Source organism: Lonchura striata, chromosome 1A, assembly GCF_050655825.1.
Source record: "Lonchura striata isolate lonStrDom1 chromosome 1A, ASM5065582v1, whole genome shotgun sequence".
In the NCBI taxonomy this organism is placed as follows: domain Eukaryota; kingdom Metazoa; phylum Chordata; class Aves; order Passeriformes; family Estrildidae; genus Lonchura; species Lonchura striata.
In genome coordinates, this window is record NC_140741.1 from 14,546,834 (window position 1) to 14,571,421 (window position 24,588).

The 24,588-nt window shown below is 37.7% G+C and overlaps 1 protein-coding gene across 10 annotated transcripts in view; it reads left to right on the top strand.

The window, feature by feature from the left end:
* CCDC91 (coiled-coil domain containing 91) overlaps positions 1 to 24,588 on the top strand; it is a 114,906-nt gene that overhangs the window by 29,185 nt on the left and 61,133 nt on the right. For all 10 annotated transcript variants that reach the window (XR_014951911.1, XR_013339998.2, XM_021535088.4 and 7 more), the window contains 3 exons: positions 1,064 to 1,231; positions 4,494 to 4,598; positions 23,648 to 23,725. Coding sequence is in view for 8 of the 10 variants with exons in the window: in XM_021535088.4 (XP_021390763.3) it covers positions 1,064 to 1,231; positions 4,494 to 4,598; positions 23,648 to 23,725 (351 nt within the window). In the remaining 2 variants the exon portion in view is untranslated. The remainder of the gene's footprint in view (positions 1 to 1,063; positions 1,232 to 4,493; positions 4,599 to 23,647; positions 23,726 to 24,588) is intronic.

Here is a 24,588-nt window from a genome sequence, read left to right on the forward strand (position 1 = left end):
TTTATTAGCAAGTCCTGCTGAAGGGAGTTGAGAGCAGGTCCTTTAACATTATTTTGAAATGGAGATGACTTTGCACTAAGGAGTAAACAAAAGGAAAATGGTGGGCAGAAAACTAAACTAAAATATTCTTATACCTATTAGAGGGTGGTGTTAGTAGAACTATATTCTTTTATAATTCTATCTCCAGAGGCTCTTGAGGTTTCAGGTAAAAAAATCCTTCCCCATTACGGGTTCCATACTCAGAGTTTTTGGTGGTACCAGACTCTTGAGTAGTACTCAGAAATGGAATTGGCACATATGGCTTCACTTTGGTTCTTAGGGGAGAATTCAGAGCACAAACTACAGTTTTCTCTCTGTCTGTCTGCTGTATCCTCTATATTCCTGCATAGTCAAGATCTCAGCTGGTTTTGTTTGTTACTTTATTTGAATAATTTGAGATATATTTATGGGAAGGTCAACACATTATCTGAATGTATGTTTGGAATAAAAGATGCTAAGGGGTGAATGAGGTCAGATCAGTCAAACCTTTCTTTAATAAATACACTGAGATGTTCCTTTCACCACCCAAATCTCAAGCGTGCTTGACTTTCAGATTGTTGAAAAAGTGGCAGCTGAATAAATGTACCATTTTTTTCCTTGGAGTTCTTTTGTGGCAAAAAGAACAAGTTTTTGCCCCTTCTTTTATTTATTTTAAAGGGGAGAAATAAAGCTTTGAATTTTGTTATCTATACCACAAAATGTTTTAAACATTTTAAACAAATTTATCTATGTTCTTTTCTGAAAGTGTGGGCTTACCGTTAGTGTTTCACCTGTTTTCTGTACTTCCACAGTTTACTGAAATAGCAGTCACCAAATGCTTAGAGATGTCTGGATTTCTTTTATTTTGTTAGTCTAGCCTAAGGATGAGATATTTGTTTTACCACAAACCCTTTGTATTCCCTCGCTGTGACCACTGATTGCAGTGTGCATTGGGTGAAAACATGGAATGACTAATCTAAGGAGAGTTTGTTTCCCTGAGGCATTGAGGGAGATGATTCAGTTCCACTTTTCTCCTATGAACTAGGCTCAAGAAAATATTCCAGTTGCCTCTTCAAATGTAATTGAAGACAAGACTTCAGCTGATGTTGAGGCAAAGAGAACAGATGAACCCAAGAGCTGCCTCCAACAAGCTGTTGCAAACCTCAAAACCAAGCTTTGCAGTGCTGAAGAGGAAAAACTAAAAATCAAAAAGGTATGAATAGTCAGTTTGAAGGAAAACATTTGGTATTTATACAGGAATTGACTATAGGTGGAGCTGGCAGAGATTTAAAATTAATTTGAAATGAAATTTTTTAATAGAAATTAGCCAAATTCCAGAGAAACTGGCCAAATTTAGAATCACAGACTTCCAAGACTATCAAGTTCAACCTGTGCCAGATCCCCAGCTTCTCGCCAGCGCACAGCACTGAGTGCCACATCCAAGCATTCCCTGGATACTTCCAAGGATGGGGACTCCACCACCTCCCTGGGCACCCCCTGCCAGTGCCTGACTCCCTTTTCCATGGAGAAATTCCTCCTGATGTCCAGCCTGAACCTCCCCTGACACAGCCTGAGGCCATTCCATTTCCTCTTGTCCTGTCCCTTTGTCCTGGGGGCAGAGCCTGGCCCCCACCTGGCTGCAAGAGATAAGGTCCCCTTGAGTCTTTGTTTTTTCCAGGCTGAGCCCCCACTGCTCCCTCAGCCTCCTCTCATCAGATTTGTGCTCCAAACCCTTCCCCATCTCTTTTGTCCTTTTCTGGATGCTCTCTAGAGACTGGCTAGAAATGGGCACACCACTCAATTTAGCCAAAATACTGGTTTTTTAGCTCTGATGTTTATTTTAGGTTGAATTATTAGAAACTTTCAGGAAAAAATACTTTTTTAGCCTAACTGATAAAAAAAAAAGTATTAAAAAATATTATAAAAAAAGATACAATCTTTCTCAGCATGAGCTTTGTTTTGATTTTTTTTTTTGGGGGTGGGAGCTCTAGTAGCTAAATACTTCATATTTCTTCTGACCTGAATACAATATGAGCATCAAGCAGGGCTGTGCCCACAGTTACATATCTGAGTTAGCAAAAGGCCATTGAGGCATGGGAGAGTGAGTTTAACTTCTGTTATTCTTAATACTGTTTCTTGGGAGGCCTCAAGTTATGATGGGGAAGGAGAAAACAGCTTTTTAGAAATGAAAATGAGGGTGAATGACTTGAGCTAAGGATGAGGAGGTCTGCGATGGGCTGGTTTTGCTGAGTGTGTGAAGGAAAGATTGAAGGGAAGCAGTAATACAGTCTGGAAGAGGAGACAGGTTGAGAGAGAGGCTTTAGATTGGTGTTCCACAGTCTGTTTGACTATTTTGTCCAAAAGCAGGGTTGAACTAAGAAGACCTGCTCTTTCTGTCCTCCTCATGACTCTCCCAGTCGTGCCTTTATTTGAATAGCCATGCAGTGACCTGGCAGGTAATTTGTTTCTATACTGGCTGCCTGAATGGCTTGAAGAAATAGTTGCTCTTGAGCAACTGAAAGGGTGCCAGCAGCTTATGTACAATAGCAATGGCTGCATAAAGGAAAAATAAAAATATTTAGCTCTTTGTACAGCAAATAATTTTGAAGTTTATTGTCAGTGGTGTTATTCTCCTTCCTCTCTATAGGTTCATGTTGGTCAGGCTTCCAGAGTGGCTCCCTGCAATATGCCACAATATTTTAAGGTTTTTTTGAGATGCAGCAAGAGATCATTGTATACCTGCATATGTGTCATAGGATTCCTGCCTTTTTGTGTCTGGCTCTCAGTGGCCACGGGATGGAGGTTCACTGGCCGGCTGTCCCGCTTGTGGCCGCAGGGCAGACACACGAGTGGCCGCAGGACAGACACAGGAGTGGCCGCAAGGACAGACACACGAGTGGCCGCAGGACAGACACAGGAGTGGCCGCAGGGCAGACACACGAGTGGCCGCAGGGCAGACACAGGAGTGGCCGCAGGACAGACACACGAGTGGCCGCAGGACAGACACACGAGTGGCCGCAGGACAGACACACGAGTGGCCGCAGGACAGACACACGAGTGGCCGCAGGACAGACACACGAGTGGCCGCAGGGCAGACACACGAGTGGCCGCAGGGCAGACACAGGAGTGGCCGCAGGGCAGACACAGGAGTGGCCGCAAGGACAGACACAGGAGTGGCCGCAGGACAGACACACGAGTGGCTGCAAGGACAGACACACAGGAGTGGCCGCAGGACAGACACAGGAGTGGCCGCAGGACAGACACAGGAGTGGCCGCAGGACAGACACAGGAGTGGCCGCAGGACAGACACAGGAGTGGCCGCAGGACAGACACACGAGTGGCCACAGGGCAGACACAGGAGTGGCCGCAGGACAGACACACGAGTGGCCGCAGGACAGACACACGAGTGGCTGCAGGACAGACACACGAGTGGCTGCCCCCGAGTCTCTGCCGAGACTGTTGCGGGTGGTGGCGATTGCTGCGGGTGGGGAGCGCAGCAGAGACACAGAGCACGGGGAAACCGAAGCACAGGAATGAGGGAAGGACACTTGTCTGAGCCTCCAAGGCTTTAATCTCGAAGGGGGGGCAGAGCAAGTGACAAATCTGAAGATGAAAGGACTACTTTTAAAGGGTAGGGGGAACACGGGGAGGACACAACCTTTGAGCAATAGGAGGGCATTAGGGCAGGGGTGCAGGGTAAGGGCTCCCCAGTAGAAGCCAACATGGGGAGGGTGCAAACCTCACAACCCAATTCTGCTTCGAGGAAGGGGTGAAAGACAGGGAACACTCCAGAACCAAAAGGGTGTGCTATCTTTGACAGACAGGGGTAAAACAAGGGAACAAGGGAGGTATACAGGTGGATTGACTTGTGGATTGACGTACATTTTGACAGGAAAAACTGTGGAAAACAACTCAGGACTGAGCCATTAGGGAAGCCAAATGGGGTACATAGAACAAGCCATTACAAATTTATAACAAGGAATATTAAAACATACTACAGAAGAACAAAGTGCAAAATAACAGACTATCACAGCTTTTCAGTGAAAACATTTGCTGACAATACATTTAATATGCTACTTTTCAAGTGCAGAAAGGCAGAGCAAGATACTAAAAATACGAAAATAATTGGAACAGAATAGAATAGCTCCAGCTGGAAGGGACCTGTAACAACAGGTCCAGCTGCCTGAACCCTTCAGAGTTCAGAAGAAGTTAAAGGATGTTATTAAGGGCACCTTGGCTACTTCACATAGGTGATTCCTTATACATGGGACATGCCTTGGGTATTAAATACTTCACACCTGTGCCATTTTAAAGACTACAGTCAGATTTTTCTTGCACAATGCTTTATCTCTGTGATAATTAGTAGACCAAATACCACAGTTACCAGAAATTAGTTTGAATGGTTTAACGAATCTGTGTTTTCACAATTCACAAATGTTTGTAATTTCATGTGTCTTATTTTACAAACTTTATAGGAATTGGAATATTTGCTGGAAAAACATAGCATGTTAGAAATGGATTTCTTGAAGAAAAAAAAAGAAAAACTGCTTTTAGATCAAGATCATTACAAGACACTCCAGGTAATTTCTTTCTGGTAGTATCTTTGTTTTTCAGGAGGGTTTTTTATATAGTATATTTATGTCCAACAAATATTCTTCTCAGCAACAGTGGGCCTGTTCCAAAGCGTTTTGAATTTGAAGAGTTTCTAAGGTTTTTAGATCAGAGCCTTATTTTTCACATTGGCAGGAATGTAAGTTTAATATCCTACTTGCCTAACTACATTTTTGTAACTCAGAACACTCTTCCTTGTTAGGACCTATTTCATAAAACAGATGAAAAGAAAACCACTTTGCTCAGTAGTTGTGTTTAACAGCGTGACTTAGCATGTTCTGGAGTGCTATGGCCAACTGTGCTGTTTTACCTAATTTGAATATAGAATAATTTATGCTGCATAATACAAATCTGTTAAGTGTAATTAGATGATAGACAGTAATTAGAATTGTTTCCATTGTAAAAGTTAACATCTTCCATTAAATACATGTGTAAAGTTTCACATCCCAGGCAAAATTTTCATTGAAGTTTTCAGTCATCTTCCAGTGTTAGAGCAAAGCAAACTATGTTTCAGCATTTCAGAAGCTTGTGTCTGTAACTCAGCTTCACTTAATTTTTTTGCTGCTGTGGATGGTCTTTAATAGCTATTGCATTGTTTCCCATTTTTATTTACAGAGTTGCTGTAGTAATTTGTTTTGAATTCCTGACAGCAGTATATTCTGGAATTTACAGCAATATAGTTATCTAATACTGGTCTTTTTCCTTTTTTGGGTGTAACACTTTACTCAATGAAAGAAATGTTTGCTTAGCCATGATGTAAAAGGATGTTTAACTTAAAACCCTCATGATTTATGGAGTACCACAGTGGTTATTGGTTATCCTAAACAGTAGAATGGATGTTAATACTTGTGTTGTTAATACTTAACTTCTGATTGAAGATCACTGTGAATTTGAATAGTGGAAATGCTACTGAGGTTTTCAGTCATCAGTCGTATCATAACTCTTTGAGTCAGGTACTACATTTTTCAAAAAGGGCAATAAAAGGGTCATAACCCTTTGTAGAAATGTTCATGTTCCTCTTGATGCTTCCTCCTGATGTCTTCTGGGTACAGCCAGAATCAAACTAGAGGAGAAAAGTGATTCATGCTTCTAAGAGGTGCCTGTTAAAGTTATTTTCCTTAGACTTGAATTGTGGATGCCTTCTGTTACTACAGCTTTTAGTTTCTTTTGTCTTTCTCATCTGGCTCCTGCACCACGAAGGTCACCACCTGTGGGCACACATGGAGCTGGCAGCTGCCGAGGGCAGATGTCTGTCCCACTGGCTCTGCCTTTTCCACTGGTTATTCGTGCTGTTGACTTGAAAAGCTTTAAAGCAGACTGCAGTGGATCCTCTGGCACAGCTTTGGGAACTCTCAGGATGAGATTTCCAATAGGACCGATGCCAGCATCCAAAGCTGTAGGTGCGCATTGACTTAATTCCTTTTAAATGGAATTACTGTGTTAATGTTTGAGTAAAAAGTATAAAATCAATGCCTCAGGAGACTTTTCTAACTGCCTTTTACATGAACATGCACTGTTTCATGCACCTTTATATTTACTAATTAACTGTATTCTGGCACTTGGGGCAGAGAATTCTCAAAAGCTGCTCTGGATATAACAAAGCCACTCAGTTAATCTGATTTTTAACAAGGCGGTATTTGGATAACACCCTTTTTTTTATTAAGAAGAAAAAGTTACTTTGCTTAGTTCTGAGAGAAGATTTCAGTGATCTTTGTCAACTAAGTTACTAATCTAATTTTTGTTTACATCTTTTCTTATTGGTTTCTGCCTCAGTCAAGGGTGACAGTTATGTTAGCACAGTTTTGTGTCAAAATTGCATCAATTAAATATGTTTTAGTTTTTTTTGTTATAGAAAAAAATAACTTTGAAAGGCAAGGTAGGAACATAAAAGTATTTTCTCTAAGCTGAGTTACCATTTTAATGAAGGAAGTTTTGTTCTGGACTAGTCACAAACTTTCTTCATCATAGGTGTGCAAAAAAGTCCTAAACTGAATTAGGTAGTTCTGAAAATTGAAGAATTGAAGGCCAGTGAGAATCACTATTCCTAAGCATGGGATGCAGAATTCCAAATCTTTGGTATAGTGTTAACATTTATCTAATGGATAACAATAGAGTTATCATACCACTTTTATTATTGTGTGAATCTAAAAAGTAAAAAGTTCTGTGTTTCATCAAAATAAAATTAGCTTTAAAAAAACCAAGATTGAACAGACCATGTAGTATTTTCACATTCTTAACATTATTTCCATATGTAACTGCAACTACCAGAGACAGTAAAGGGGCAGCAGTGGGTTCATAAACCGAATAAACAAATTGCTATTAACTGATATTATAGAGTTGTTTGGATATTTAATGTAATGGTCTCTTTGAGATCTTGAATTTGTATAAGCTAATAAAATTAGAGTTATGATTCCCACATTCCTGCTTCAGTGTTTGTACTATTTAAGAGGCAGAATAACAGTATATTTCTGACTTCTTTACTTGCAAATTGGAACCAAGTTAAAATTGCTGTGGGAAGTGTAATTTTAGGGGTTTTGACTTGTGTGCAGTTGCAACCATAAAGTTGCAATCTTAGTCTTATAATTCCATGCTTATTTTAGACAGCAGAGAAACAGGTGCAAATATATGTCTGATTTTTATATTTTCTTGGTTAGTATGTCAGTTTTATATTTTTCCCTTTTTTGATGTGCATTCATCTCAACTTTTAATGCTTCAGCTCTTCCTTAGGTGTGAGTTGCTATGTATTTTTCAGTTATTTGAAGATAGTAAGTCAAACAAGATTTTGAAGATAATGCAGATTTAGTGGTCACTTCATCCTAGAAATCTAAAATTTTGTGGTAGCCACATTACAATATGTTGTAGGAATAAAAGAAAGCTGCATTTTAAAACTACCAAACTCCAATTTGTAATACAATGAAAACCATCAATAGCAAAATTAACATTCCTGTTCAGTAGGTGATGTTCTCTTGTTCACAAATCACTGAGAAAACACTTAATTTGAGAAGGCAAAGTAGTGCCTGTTTTCCACTGCTCTGAACAGGAACTTAATTCTTTGGACAGATTGTTTAGCTGATAAGGCCCCTGATGTTTGGTCTGTCTACAGACAATTGGTTTTGATGATTCACTGAGAACTGGATCATACTTTTCACTGCTATTTGTTTGATTTACCACACACTCACATTTGAAGAAGTGCTGCATTGCCACTGGAAAATTCTAGTTGCAGTTAAACACATTTTTGCCCATCATCATCCCTTTCTAGAAGTTATGCAGGCTGTTTTCCTAAAGAAGAATATAGTTGCTGTGGGGTGACCTTTCTTTTTGAAATAAACTTCTTTATTTTTTGACAATGGACTTCTGTTCTTCTAACTTAACAAACTTGTAGCTGTTATGAAAACACCAACCAGAAACCATTGTTTCTGTTCAACCTTCCTTTACGAAGGATCTTAGAAATTTTTATTTTAAAAGGGACTTTAATATGCTTATTTTATGTAGCAGTATTACTGTTATTGCAAAGAGTCATGATTGGAAATGAACTGGTTGTTAGTGTGACTTTACGTAACATTTTTGTCTGTAAGAAAGCAGGTAAGATAAGGCTCCTTGTTTGAGTGGTTTTTCAGAAGGGCAGGAGAAGAAGACTATCCTAAGGAAAACATTGACAGAGCAGTACAGGATGATCCAAAGGACATTCACTTGGTCATGCAGTAGCACCTACCTGGAATTAAAGATAGCAATAACCTAAGTTCAATCATTGCAGGTGTTAGATATTGTTTCATTTATGTATTTCCGTGGCTGTTGATGTTTGGGAGATTTTTCATTTGAGTACCTGTACAAATGTCACATTTAAATTATACAGCTTCAAATTATGAGGAAGAGTTTTTAAACACAGTTATATAAAGATAGAAAATGAGATAGAAAATGGTAAACCTGAGATTTTGGGCCAGTTTGTTCCCTCTTAACTCTGAAGGATGACTTTGTTCTGATTAATATCTCGTTCTGGAGGTTTTTATATATTCCACCCATGTATCATACAAATTCACATGAACCAGGATGCCTATTTGGTGGTGTCTGTCTCCTTGTTTTTGAAGTTAGTGCTTCTACCTCCCTTTTATGCCAGAGTTTAGTGATGTTCATCCATGCAGGCCTCCTGCTGCCTGTTCTTGACTTCCCACTTGTCCCTGTGGACCATTCTTGGGTTTGGAGGAGATAATCCCTGAGCAGGAACCAGCTCCTTTGGAGTTTTCTCCTTAGGGTGGTGTCCCATGGCCCAGGCAGATCCCAAAGAGTCCAAAGCCTTCATCCCTCAAGTCCAGTGTTGTGATCCTTGGATTTGTCCTTCTCCTGAGCTCACCATCTCATGGTCACTGCAGTCAGGGCAGATCTTCACATCCTCAGAGAGTCCTCCCTTGTTTGTAAGGCTCGGGTCCAGCAGAGTGCCTTATGGATTGTTCAGCTTCCTGTGTTCCAGGGCTTGTTATCTGTGTGCCCTGGAGTCTCCTGGATCTCTGCATTGTCCCACTGGCAGATTCTGGACTTGGACACATTCCTTGTGAGGAATCACGTAAGGCCCCCTTCTGTTGTCTGGAGAAGGTCTCACCTGTCCTCATCCTTCTGGAGACTGTCTGGCATAGCAATTCCCACTGTTGGCCTGCTAATCCTGACCCCAAATCCTTCACTGATCCCCTATCCTAAAGCAGAGCTCCACACATTCCAGCTCCTCCCTCACACACGAAGTGATGCCCTATCATCGCCTTCCTGGCCTTTCCTTCCAGGAGAGTGCATTTATGATCCTGGAAAAGGTGTTCTGCAGGAGGTTGGAAACAGGTCTTGGAGGTAGGTGGTTTTTATGGCTGGAGTACTAGAAAATGTATGTTTTCTTACAAAACTAATATATGACTTACATCCTGTTAAACACTATCTTCTAAGAAAATATTTAGGTTGGTTTTAGGTGCAGACATAGAGGAGACAGAATGTTAATAACAAAAAAACATAGGTGTGAAAAAAAAGTTGATGTACTGTACCTGCAAACAAATTTATAAATGAGATTCCAGGAAATTTCATGGGTCACAGCAGGGTTTGAAATTATGGAATATGGAAAAAGGGGGAATTTAGAAAAAACACTTTAACAGATAGCAGTGCATCTTTTTGCTGAACTGCTAAAGGTATTTATGGATATGGCAACAATCCCTTGCCAACAATCCTCTTTTTCAAGTGAGTGCCAGATACCTCACGTTTATTTATTCACCTTTATTTTTTTTAATGTTACTCTGTACTCTTCTTTCAGACACTCATTTTTATTCAAAGTCTTTATTTATTAATAATTTCAGAGCTGTTTACATTTTGGCCTGTTTCCCCCCCTACTCTAACTGCCCCCCTCTGCCCCCCCAGTTTTGATGTGTTATTTCCTCTAAATTATTTTTCCATTTATGAGGAAAAATAACATTTTATTTGTATTACACAAATATTCTGTATGAATATTTGTATTACAGAAAGATTTCTGTATTTCTGTACAGAAAGATTATGTTTTCCTTTTAAACTTCAATTATTTTATTAATTGTTTTGTTGTCTTGTTTTAGGATTATTAATTAGTAGAGTGGATGTAAGACTAAGCATTCTAATTTTGTTTTAAAAATATACCTCTCTTATGTTGTGGTGTTATTAAACAGCTTTGAGATGCCCAACTTGCCTTATAATCTGATATTCAGTTACAATCATAGGGCATGACAAGAATTTTTTTTTTACATTTATGTGCCTCCTTTGCCTTCCTGATTTTAAAAGTATTTAAAAAATGGTGCTTAAATAATGTTCATTTTCTTAGTGTGCAAGTAGGTATTAGCAAAACAGGTTTTTTTTAAACTAGGTTTTGTGTCCTGACTGCTTAGTGTGTGTCCTGATCTGTTTTTTGCCAGTGCATCCTGGATTTAAGTGCATTTACTGATTTATGTTCAGTGTGTTAATGTCTGTGACAGCTACTGCACATGTTCATTTGCACATTCACAGTGAGTGCATTTGGAGGGATTAATTTTTTTCTCCTACTTGATATGGAAATTCTAGTTAAGGGGGTTGTGAAATGCCCAGATATATTTAGCACTGCTTGGCTGGAGTTCTTTACCACCAGTCTTGTCACAGCAAGATTTTCACATCAAGATCTTTCTAGCTTTTGTAGGTAGGAGTAGTATTTTGTTGGATTTTTGAGGGAATAATGAAAATGTGCAAAATTTATCGAAAAAGAAACCTATGTAGAAAGGAACTTGGGTAGCTGTATTGCTAAGACAATACTTAAGGCCAGTTATTTGTTACATGAATAAAATTTAATAGAGATGGAAAAAGTTTAAAGGTGTAGCAGGTTAATGAGCTATAAAACTTTCAGCAATCTGCAGCTATTCATAGTTTATTAATGAACTGTGAACTGGCAAGCTGATTTAGCAATTAAAGGGAAATGTTGCAATGCTTGCAGGACAGTTACCTGTTACTTGGCATGCACCTCCTTAAAAAATGTAGGGAATGGTGCCAAAGCATCTCCATGTCTCTGGGTCCACTCCAGTCCTGTATGTGTTCAGTGTGAGGCATCTGAGACAGGGTAATTATTGTCAGTGCCTGAGCATTACTCACCCCCAAAATAGTAAATCCTAGCCAATATTAGTCAAAATCAGTCAATACTTTTAAAAGAATTTGTACTTCCTGTTTATACACTTGGAGACATAAGATGCACAGCAAATATCAGGATGATGTTTTAGGGAGAAATATTAAGGATAGTCCCTTCATTGTCCTTTACCTGTTAAATTGTCTTATTCAGTTTATATTTCATTAATAAACTATGAGTGACTGCAGAATGCAGGTTAATGCACTACTGAAACTTTTATTGCTAAATTAACCTGCTACACCTTTAAATTTACTTTTTAAATCTGTTTTAAATTTTATTCGTATATAGTATACACTTGGTATTGAAGCACTGTTTGCTTGTGTTTCTAAACCCAGCTGAAACATGTAATTTGCCATTAATTAAGGAAATTCATTTGTGTAAATGTATTCTAATCTAACTAATTCACACACTGGAAATTATAGCCAAGAAACACTTGTGATTTACATATCAAAGTTGAACTTATTCATCCCTTTGAAGTTTCCTTGGTAACTTCCTTATTAATTATGACTATACATTTTTTTATTTGAGTGAGCTGCCAGAATGTTAATATGTAGGCAAAGTGTCAACAAATAACTAATATTTTAAACTACTACTAAAGGTGTGTAACAGGTCACTTCTATATAACTCCTGATATTGAGAAAGCTGTTCCAGACATAAAGTATTGGTTACTTTATTGTTGCTGCTCCTAAATAAATAACGTTTTGCTGCTGACACTTGTATAAGGTTTTTTCCTCACTAAAGACTTAAAAGGTCCAGAAGAGCATGTGACATTTAAAATAATCATGTACTTAAAATACTGAGAACTTTTTTACTATTCTTGGCAAAAGTTTTATCACTGAAAGAAAGTTGATATTGATGAAAACCGGAACATCTGTTCTTAAACCTGGAGGATATTGAGATAAAACAGATTTTCCCAGTTCTATCCAATTCCTTAGAAATAAACCTACCTTACTTGAAGGTATTGATAAACACAATGCAGTGTTTTGGTTTTGGATATGCATTACAAATTAAACCATTCTCAGGGAAATAATTGTTTAGGATGATCAAAATTAATTTCCAGAAGTGAGTACCATAATGAAAAAATGAAATTATGAAAATGAAGGTCTGAATAATGCTTAAAAAATAATCTTAGGCATTGCGGTAAAGGACTGAGAGAATTTCTGAATTGCTTCAGTTATTATAATTTTTAAAATATATTTTTAGAATACTTTCAGACAGTAAGTCTATACTTAATGTACTTCCTGTTTATGTAGGGAGAATGTAAAGTTTCTGTCCTAGTTTTTCAAAGGGCTGAGTTTGTCTGAATTTTGAGATAAGTAAGAAGTGAGTGTGTCATTGAAAATCAAATTTCCAGTGACTTGCTAGGCAGAGAATTTGCAGTAAGTCTTGTTAACTTCAGGGAAGCTCAGAAGGAAAACACCGTTTGTGCTCATAAGCAACAAAGCATATAAAATGTTCTGAAGCTCCCTTATATTCAAACTCTATAACTGGAAAGGTGCTTTTTGAAGAGCCTTCTTGTTAGTGATAAGCAGAAGAGGAGATCCATTTCCATCTTTTTGAGCTAAAACCTGATTCCAGACAGTGTGTAATGCCTGCTTTTGTGAAATATTTTGTTTAAAAGAGTAAATAAAACAAAGTGGGGGGAAAAAACCTGAGAAGGGTCAGTAGAGGGAACACTTCTGGGGTTTTAATATGGAGTGTGATTACATCTGCCCCTTGGCAGTTCCATTACCTGCACAGAATCCCCAGTGGGAAAACAGCTGCGTTCAGCTGGGCTGGTGGGGAGTTCCCTGAGTCCCTGGGACTCACTGCTTATTAAGACATTTCAACTCTGTGTCACTCTAACATGTTCAGTGGTGTTTTAAGATAGATTAATCTTCTATATCCTATGCTGTTATTTTCTATTAATGTGGTGACAGTTGTCTACTGAGGAAAATTATTCAGGGCTTTATGGAATCCAGCCAGAAATGCAGTGGACATCTCCCATGCCAGAAGAAAGGGGATACTGTAGCTAACAAAGACTGCAGGAATAGTTTAAAAATACCTAATATTTTGCATCATATTTTCATTAGTGAGTTCTCTCATGAATGGGGGTCTAGTGGCACTTGCCATCCTGTTTACATCAAATTTCTCTGCCTTTACTTTCACTTTTTTTTGAGAAATGATTATTTTTTAAATAAAAATAGCAGCTCTTTGAGGCATGTTGCAACTTCTGTGACAATATTTTATCAACTTTCAGCACAGTCCCATTCTGTCACCACCAATTAAATTACCTTATCCTGTACCAATGCCTGACATAGCTGATGAATCTTCCATTGCACAACAGAAACACAGTAGTATTTTTTAAGAAAGAATAACATGTTTATTAATTTTTATGATATTTTGTATTTTTAACTGGTGCTGCACTATTTTACATTTTTAAATGTGGCCTCCAGTCCTTTAAATACCTTTACATATACTTAATAAATCTGCATACATCCAGTTGAGAAGGCTATATTACAGCAGGATTTACTTTCCCTTTTTGCAAACACTTTTAGCCAAGAGCCTTACTGTAAGCAATGTTTGTGTCCCTCTGAAGAGGGGAGCTGCTCAGAACAAGAACGTGTCTTAATCATGATTTTTCTCATCTGGGTAAGCCAATTTGTGGGAGGTCTGACATAGTGTAAAATACCAAGAAGTTTCAAACCAAGCTAAAACACAGCTCAAGATTTCTATCAAATTCAGTCCTAATGCTACAGACTTTTAAAAATGTATTTATATTTTAATTTCTCATGTACAACAAAGGAAGAGTGAGCTTGTTTTTGCCTCCTTGCCAGTTGGCTTGGAGAAAGGAACTGAGGGACTTCGAAAGGGGCGGCATTTTTATGGTCTGGGTTTGTAGAGTTAGAGGAAACAATATTTGTGTCCAAATTAGAATTCCTCTGCTTCTCCCTCTCAATCTTTCAGCAACAACAGGGTTCTTACTGGGGGGAAACGTTTTGGCTGCTGTGGGATATTTTGTGGGGTTTTTTGATTTTGGGGTTTTTTTAGGGGGGAAAGGGGGAGATTGCCTTTTTGTTCTTAACTGCAGCATATTGAATAGATTAAAGAGGGAGCTGTAATTCAAAATAAAAAATTCAAATATGAGAATCGTGGTTTTAACATCGTTGGAGTGAAAGATGGAGTTGAGGGGTGGAAGAAAGTGAGGGGGTGTTCTAGAAACAAGGAAAAGGCAACAAGGAAAAGATTGGACAGTGAATGACTGTCAGATACAGTAATGACAAAGTCAGTCCCTGCCTCATATTTATGCACTTATCAAAGACTATTTCTTTTAATTTTGTTTAAGTGTTAATATTGTCAAGATGAAGAAGTAAATGGAGTGTATAAAAATGTCAAGAATCTTAAGTTGTATTACTTTTGGACTATATTTTGAAAAGCACAGGTCTATTTTTGTTATTTTCACTGTACCTCTGTAATTCTGAATATTTATCTGTATGAATCCATTTACTTTTTCTTTTTGTGGTCAATAGTAATACATATTAAAAATTCATTAGTTGACATAGCTTAATTATCTGTAATTTTTAAAATTTAATAGGTCTGTGTTTCTTAAATCACAGTTTAAGTAAAAAAAAAAAAAAAAAACCAAAAAACCACCAAAAACCAAATAAAACCCAGCATGGCTTTTAGTTACCTCTAAGAAATTTAATGTGGCATCAATCATTGCTGACTCTTTCTGAAGGTTCCATCTGATGTTTTCTGGTTTAACTTAGAAAAAAAATTGATTTTACTTTGGTTTAGTGATTTTAGTGAGACTGCTTTGCTTTGAGGAAGAGATTATGTTAATTTTTTTTTAACAGATTGATTAGATTTACCACCTACCCCGCATCCTCAAACAACTTTTCTCCTTTGAAGTAACTAGGTTTGCAGTTAGTTCAGTACCATCAGTGTTTCACAGTAAATAAAATAGAGACATTAATAAATGTATGTTATAGTTTTCCCCTGGGGTTGCTCTTTAGATTGTCCAGGTTTATATCTAGGATCCAAAATATAAGGGGGTTTTGTGGGAGAGGTTGGGGTGTTGATTGTTTGTTTGTTACAAATACTGTAGAATTGGAACTTCATTGGTGTGAGAAAATTGGATGATGTCAGGATGTTGTCATTGATCTTTGCTAATCAAGTCCAAGTTCTTTAAATCATTATTAAGAATTCAGTACTGTCATCTTGATTTGTCCATCTTATGTGTTGCTTGTAAAAGAGCAAAGCAAGGCTTTCTTTCTTCTTCCATGTGTGCATTTGACATCTATTTGTAAGTGGGGGTTTAGTCACCTCAGAGGTGGGAGGTGGTGAAAGAAATAACCCCAAAGAAGCTCTCATACTTCAACCAGCACAACAATTTACTGGATTCTGGGGATCCATGCCAAATGTACACATACAAATGCACGGTGTTTGGGAAGCAAGCAGAACCTGAGCTTCATCGTCTCAGGAAAAAGGAATGGGAGAGAAAAGATGTCATTTGTGAAAACGAGCAGCTTCAGCCCACAGAGCTCAGGAGTGATGAGAGAGTTCGCTGTCACCATGAGAAAGTTCTGCATCCACTTAGAGACTGGGGGAAGCTGCTAGTTGTTGGAAAGAGACAGGAAGGTTGATGGATGGGTGGATCCAGGCACATCAGCCTCTTGATCTTTGGGATTATCACATAGGTGCTCTTGGCAGCCATTTCTGGGCACATGAATAAGGTGATTGGAAATGGCCAACATGGATTTACCAAAAGACAAATTATGCCTGATCAACATGCCTTCTGTGAGGAAACTCCCAGATTTTGGATGAGAGGATTGAGGTGTACACAGACTCAGTCTGGAGAAGAGAAGGTTTAGAGGAAACCTAATAGCAGATGGTCAATATCTACAAAGTTGTCAGAAAAATAGAGCTAGGCATGTTCTGCAGAGGTGTGTAGCAGGAAATGGTGGTAGACTGAAACATGGGAAGTTGCAACTTGTTATAAGGAAAAAAGCATTTTATGATGAAGATAAGCATTAGGATGTCTTAGCCAGCGATGTTGTGAAATCCTCATCTTCAGACTTTTTCAAGATCTCACTAGACAAGGATCTGAACAATCTGGTTTGAATTCAGTGTTGATTTGGTTTTCAGCAGGAGGTTAAGCTAGATGACCTTGAGAGGTTCCTTCCAACCTGAATGATTGTGTGATTTTGTGATTTAATACTTTGGTTACAAACTGAGAAAAATAAATAACCTACTTCCAGTCACTAAAGTTTTAAGTGCAGTCCAGGGGATATTCCCCAGGCTGAATTATTTGGAATATTTTACTCCAATTTGGCCTACCTCGTTGCCAATTAAGGGCAGGGTCAGGAATGCCTGAACCAAAAATCTGATTAATGCAGTATTTGAAATGGTAAACTAGTCAAAATATCAGTTACTGTAAACTTAAATAATTGTTGTATGGAATAGAACATTTTTGGTGGTTTTCAGTATATCTGCCATGTTAGAATAGGAGCTTGTACTATGAAACCTATCCATGTTCAGTGTGAGGTTTTACAGGAAGCAAAATAGAGTTGTTCAGCTGCACTAAAAGTTCCCTAAGATACACTGGAAGTGTGATGGCCTCCTTATAAAATCTGTATCTATATCTCTGATTTGGTTACCTTTTTCTAGACTGTGGCAGATGCTTCCTCCAGCTGGAATTTTTCTGAGCTTAGGCAAAAGTCCCTTTCATAGCAGTATCTTAAAATAAGGGAGCAATAGTTAGTTTTCCTCTTTTCTTTATGTACTTCTTTGTTTTCTGTGGTAAAGGTGTAACTTCTATCTCCTTGGATTTCTTTTTTTCTCCCTTCATGCTTAGACTATTTATGACATTTTCAGGAAGTAAAACAAATAACCAACAATTTAATACTGAAGTTTACAGCTTGATAACAGTTCTCTGATGGAGGAAAATTTTGGGAATTCAGTTGCAGATGATGTTTGCATTCTGTTTTGGACAATATGGTCTAACTGACGAGCATCTGATTTTATTTCATATCCCTCTTTTCTCTGAAATAACATGATCAAGAGAAGCTTTTCATTCAGATCTTCAGCTAAGAAAGAATTTAAAAGGCTGTATTGTCATCTTCAGTGCCTGTATTTCTTGGTATTTACTTATCCCAAACTCTTTGATTTTATGCTCAATTTCCTAAACTGATGGTTATTTTATTTTTTGATTAAATTCTTGTCAATTTTCTTATGAAACAAATACAGTGAGTTGATGCAAATATACTTGTGTCTCTGGTTGTCCAGTGAATTCTCTGAGTTTTTTTCAACTTGCACATTATCACTTGTCTTCTGGAAACCAACAAACAAAAATGTGTTTGTTGCCCAGAATGAGTATGGCAGCAATTTGTGTTGAGGATGCTTTGCTTGTACTTTGATAGGAAAATAGCTGTTGGTCAGCTAGTTTTCATATAGTATGTCTGCTTTGGAATGCTTTTATTGTTCAAAAATATATTTACTAATCAGTTAAGATTAGTAACTGAAGATTAGTAACAGAAAAGGAGTTAAGATTGAAAGAAGAGATAACTACATCACCATTGTTTGCTCCCAGAGTTTTAATTAAAGAGGCAGACAAAATAGTTCACATACTGAAAATGAAAAGGAGATTCAAATGTAAAGATGTAACTTACCTTTCTATTGATTTTGTGCTAAGTATGATTGTTCATGTTATAATGAAACTTATGTTTTATACTTCAAAAACAAGGAAGAAAACAATTAGGTTTTTTTATCACATTGGAAAAATTTCAAAGATATGCTAATCTTAGAGCTCAGCATAAAATTATTAGTGTATTGACATATAATGATGCTATGAGGTTTTTTTTTATATCTTCTAGAAGTAAATAGTGGAAAGTTTATTCATGCTGAAGTGAAATTTATTCCTGCATGCTTTTGAAGCTACTTGACTGTCAAATTTCTTTGTAGTCATCTTGGGTTTTTAAACATCTATGAAAAGACTGAAGTTATCCTCTAGGAATGTGCTGTGAACATCATTATGTGTTATGAATAGTACAACTCTATGAAAATTCAATCTATATTCTTTCAATCACTTATATTTCTAAAGCATATGTTAGTTACTTCTCAAAGGTTAGCAAGCTCTGGATGGAAATGTTACCAATTTTTGGTGCATAAGGTATCTCTAGTTAAAGTTTTGTTGATATAAATTATGGGTTTGATTACTATTAGTTTTGACATTTGACATTTCATATGTTTGAAACTGGTAATAAAATATTGTATCCAGAATAAATATTGGAAAACAGTATGGGTACTATAGTGAGCTGTATGCAGTGGGTCCTTTGAAAGGACTCACCTTTGAGAAATATGCTGCACTCCACTGTTGTTTGCTTTGTAAGATCTTTTTTAGTACTTCCTGTGGAAAAATTCTGAGAAAAACCTAGTAGCCTCAGAATTAATACGTGGTGTGTTAGGACTTGGTGAAAACAATTACAGAGTCGGCTAGGTTGGAAAGGACCTTGGAGATCGTCAAGTCCAGCTTATGACCTAACATCACCTTATCAACTAAACTGAGTGCCACATCCAGTCTCCCTTCAAACACCTCCAGGGACAGTGATTCCACCACCTTTCTGGGCAGCCCATTCCAGAGCCTGACTGCTCTTTTTGTATCATCCCTTCAGGTATTTATATACATTGATAAGATCTCCCTGAGCCTTCTCCAGACATAACAGTCTTAACTCTCTGTCTCTCTTTATGTGAAGGATGATCCAGACTTGTCATCATCTTTGTGTCCCTTTGCTGGTCTCTCTCCAGTATACCTATGTGTTTTTTTCTACTGTGGAGCCCAGAGCTGGACAGGCCCTAACAGTGCTAAGTGGAGGGGTAGGATCACCTCTTGTGACCTGGGGGCAGTGTTTAGTCTAATGCAGTCCAGGATTGTTGGCCTCATGTTCAGCTCCTTGTCCCCTGGGACACGCTGCCACCTTTTGGGTATGGCTGTTCAGCCAGTTTTCAATCCACTTCTTCAGCTTCTCCTGACCGCACTTAGGCAGCTCGTCCTTGAGGATTTCAGAGAAGTGTCAAAAGCCAGCAGTAAGTAAAATACCCATGAGATACAGATTTGTTTTGCAGCACAAATCCAAAACATAGCCCCCTACTGTGAAAGACTTCCCTCTGTCACAGGAAGAGCTGGCTCAGTCACCTTCCCAGGTCCTGAGTTGGGACTGGCTAGCCTCTAGCTCCTTGTGGTTTCTTGTCATTTCTTGAAGACAGGGATGACATTTACTACCTCCAATTCTTTGACACTGATCCAGTCATTGTGATCAGCCCACAGGTATTGAGTGGAGCCTCACAGTTACATCTGCCAGCTCCCTCAGCACTTGGGTCATCCTGTCAGGCATCAGAGACTTAATTATGTTCAATTTCCTTAATGATTCTCTTTCCCTAAGCTACCCTTTTTCCAGACCCTTGCATTGTGCAGGTCAGTCTCCTATCTATAGAAAGAAGGAAACTTTCCTAGTATAGTTTTTTCCTACATATCTATATGTATCATGAAGTGTACTACAGTAAAGAATTGCATTGATACTGATATATTTGTAAATACATCCACTATGTAAAGTTGTGTTGGGTGTTAAAACTGGCTTCAGTATCAGTAGCCATTGATGACACCTGCAACCCTTTCCAAGTTAATATTTTATTCTTTATGGACAACGGTGGAATTTCATTTGATCTGAAGACTGATGCTTTTGAGATAAGAGACATAAAAATATCCTAATGAAGCTCAGAATTCCTTTTATGCTTACTGTGTTGTTGAATGGAAATGTTCTCTTCTTGTTAGCTTCCTTGGCATTGCTCTCTTGTTCACTCCTCCTTCCTTGCTTCCTCTTGCTATCCTGCCCTACCACATAGATTATCTGGGGAAGTAGGAAAGTATCCAGGATATAAGTTGCCCTGCCACATTTGTAGCTTCATGTGGTAATCACATATCCTCTGAACAGAGAGGGACATAGCTCTCCCAGGATTTTCCTGGGAAGCTGTGAGAAAACTCAGAGGAAGAATTAAAACAATTATTATCTCTCTTTCTGCACATGTTGTTTATAGATATGATTTTCCAGAGTGTGGTATTCATAGTTCATCAATAGTGTGAGAGGTTTTTCCTTTAAGATGAATCAAGTCTCAGCTTAGAGTCAGGTTATAAAAGATGTGCTAATTTCTATTAAACACATTCTTTTCACCTTCTGAATACTAGAGTCTTGTGTTCCCGTCCCTGCTTCATCCCAATGAACTATCTGTGTAATATTTTAAAAACCTCAAGGAAGCCAGAGAAGGCTTCCTCAGCCAAGTGTAGGTGCTATTTACCATATATCATGCAGTTTTGGTAGTAAAACATGCATTCATACTAACAACATTTTAGCTTTAGCACTTATTTTTATCGTTTAATGTCCTCTTCAGTGGAGGGTATGTGTATGCACATCCTGTAGGGAAGAAGAAAGAGAAGATATAAACTATAATTGTTTTTCACAAAATATTAATGTCTTAAATGTGACAGAGTAGAGATCCTTTTGTACACCTCAAATACTCAGAGAGTGGTGTGGGAACTGTAATTATGTTTTAGTTTGGGGCATGTGCAGGCTCTTCCATACTATTTCCTTTGCATAGTTTTTTACATTTAATCAGTCATAATATTCCCAGCAGGCTGATCTATTCACACTCACTCAACTCTGGCTCAACTCATTTCTAACTCAGCAGGAAATGTCCTCAGCACCACGATGTTAGGCAGTTGCTCGTGAAAGTTTGTTTGCTACTTCACTTCATTTTTCACCTCAGAGTCTTCCATTGTTATGCTCCAGGTACAAATTATGTTTACTTGTATGAAATAAATCAGTGTCTCCTTGCTTCCTGTGGTGAGTTTAAGGTTGTGTGTAATGTAGGGGTTTTGATTATCTTGGTATATCTGAAATATTTTCTCTCCTCCCTGTATTTTTCCTTATCTTTAGGTTCTTAGCTTTCTATCTTTCACTAGGATGTTGATGATAGGACCAAAGTGAAAATACTTGCTTTGCTAGAGACCTGGAGATATTCCCGTGTCTTAGTTCTATAGAGCTCACATTCTTATTTCACATGAACAGAAATAGTGACCAATCTCTATTTTATACACAATAAGCACACTCTAGTGTATATATTAATTAGCAATTATGGACTGATTCTCATCATGTTTACCTCAGTTTCTTATTGATTCTCATCATGTTTACCCCGTTTTCCTTTGCATTCAGTATTACTATTTTTTCTCTGTACTTGGGTGAATTGAAGGATATATTTATATCTTCAAATAAGAACTTACCTGTATCTTAACAAAAATGTTATGATGCTAAATGTTATTTGTAATTTTTTAAATGGTGCTCTTGAAAAAGAGTTGATTTTATGGAGAAAAAATCTCTGTGCAATGGACACCACTATGAGGACTTTTAATGATGTAATTGTGTAAAGCAAAGCTGCATAAGATGGATTTTAAATTTGTCTTCTACTTCAGTTACCAGCAGGGAGCTACAGTTTGCCTTCTAGCATGAGTGCAGAAATTAAGAGGGAAGAGAGTGCAGTACTTTCTGAGATACTGGCTCAGACTGTCAGCTACCTCTAAGGGTACCAGAGCCTTACAGAAGACAGGCAGTCAGCAGCAACTCAGATACCTGCCTTGAACATTTCCTACAGGAATAGAAGACTCTTTACAGGTGCTACAGGAATGCCTTGGTGTAGATGATTCAACTTGTGTTACCAGTTCACATTTAGGACATGACCTTGAACAAGTCACTGGTTCTAGAAACTTGAGGAATTTATTGTAAGGGGACAAATGTAATTTTTTCTCTCTGTTTTGCTTTGCCTGGTATTGCGAGTGAGAGGCACTGTGCTTTGTACCAGAATGGGATATCTTTCCTTCCTCAGTCAAAACAGTTGGGGTTTTTTAATCTGTATAATATCAGATTTTGAATGATTTGTGTTGCTAGTGATACATTATTGCATCACAGTGGGATTGAAATGATGTAGTCCCATGTTGTGTGTTGTTGTCAGATGTAGTATTTAATGTGCACAGTAAAATATTTCCATCTTTAATTCTTCTTCTACTTAGCAGTTGTTCTTGCTGGTCTTCACAAAAGCCCACAGTTTTATTAAAGAAAATCCAAATGTCTCATTAAATTTGGGCCAGAGGTAAGAGGATTTTGTAGCTGTAGTCTCCTAGTTTTTTGCTAAGAATGACTCTTTCAAGAGAAAGGAACTGAGTGACAGAGCAGAAATCTCTAGTTAAATACAGTCTGATTAATTAATTTTTAATGGTCTTACATGCTTCGTTAGATGCTAGGTTTTTCTTATTCCAAACACACAGGTCTTAGGAAGCACAGAATTGTATTAATTAATTTGAACTGTATTATGACCCAAAAAGCAACAAATTATATGTGTAAGTTGTGTGTGGTTTTGTCCTATGATCACTGCAAAGTAACATTTGTCATTAATGTGTTTCTGCTTTCTGCACCAGGAAAATCCAATTATTTAAATCCAAGACAATTTAAAGCAACTACATCATGCCATATGAGCCAATACAAGAACAGACCCTGAAGCAAAGATCAAGGAGGGAGGGAATGTTTTTCATCTTAGTAATTGGTGATTGGAAAAAGTGGTGCTGCTCATTGATAAGGGGGAGATGCTGGTGAAAATCCGGTGAGGTATTCACATTGCAGCCTTAGCAAACTATTAGGTAAAGGAAAAAATAATAGAATGTTTCTCTCCAGGTTCCTTTTACATAACTGTGCAGACAATAAAAAGTGAACAATGCAGCTTTGTTTGAAAAATCTATTTAGGATTGCTTTTGCAAGGAGACTTTCCTGGGAATCTTAAGAATAAAACAAATTATAGAAGAGGAGTCACACAATAAGTAGAAGAAAATGTGCATTTCTGAGGAAACTCAATCTGATACTACTTTATCTCAACGTTTTTATTGGTATAGGCAGTAAATAACATTTACTAAGAAGGTGATTTGGAAGTCCTGCCATCCATAGGTATACCAAAAAACCAAAGAAAGTTCTGGAAAAAAAAAAAGTTGGAGAGCTATTTAGAACTGTATAGGGTCTATAAAGTAAAATTAAGAAATAAAAACAAGTTTGATACTGGGACCTACTTGAATTTTGCATATATATATACACAGATACACACACACACTTTAGGTATTATATATATATGTATACATTCATATACATTATATATAATATCTAAAGGATCAACTTGTGTGCATTTCTTCATGAAAGATACCAAAACAGGAAAATAATTGGTATTTATTTATTTATTTATTCATTCATTCATTCTCATGAATTAAAATTGTTATGCCATGTGCCTAATGTTTTCTGTATTTTTGTACAGGAAAAGCATAAGCAGGAATTAGAAGACATGAGAAAAGCTGGACATGAAGCCTTAACTATTATTGTTGAAGAATTCAAGGTAAATGAGTTGCCAAGCTAACACAATTTCCAAATGGTGTTATTGTAACAGTGGATAGGATGACTGCCTGCAGTGCACAATTATTAGTACTGCTTCTGCTGATTGCTCAACCTCTCTCACTGTCTTTTCTGTTGCTTTCAATTTAGATTGTTTGGTCTGAAATTTTGCATTACATGTTTTCCCAGTCTGCACTTTGGAAAACTTCACATAGAGTTGGTTAGCCATTTTCAGTAAGGAAACTTAAAACCAGAACAAACCCAAAATTCTCAGTCAGTTGTGGTAAACTTTGGGTTGGATTGTTTATCACAAATCTACATTTTGGACCTCTTCAGTCTCCAGAGCTGCACTTGCAGGAAAGCAGCATCACAGAGTAGTTCAGCACGTTTTTATCCACACAGCACTAAGGGAGGGAGCTATGGATTAAATAAAGCTGAATCTGTAGTTCTTCTTTCATCCTGTTTTGGTTCCAATCAGCTTGTAAGATGAAAGGACTGGATGTTACCATGGAGCATAAATCTGTGTCTTTTGTTCTGTTATGGAAACTATTGAGTAAGAAACTCACAAAGGACAAAAACTGAATCAAGTTAGGAAGAGAAGGTAAAGCTAAGAATTCTAATTAGACTGAAAACTGATAATGGGAAATGGAAATTAAGGCTGGTTTTGAAAATGAAAAGGGAAACTTAAGACCTGGTAGGCAACTGTGAGCTGAGAACACAAATCTGACAATGTAGTTAGTGAAGAAGAATTTCAGATTTTAATGTTTGGTAGCAGAAATTTGTAACCAAAGAATGATCTGGCAGGAAGATGTAGTGGTGGGTTTGGCAGTCCTGCATTAGGGGTTGCACTCAGTGATTTTAGCAATC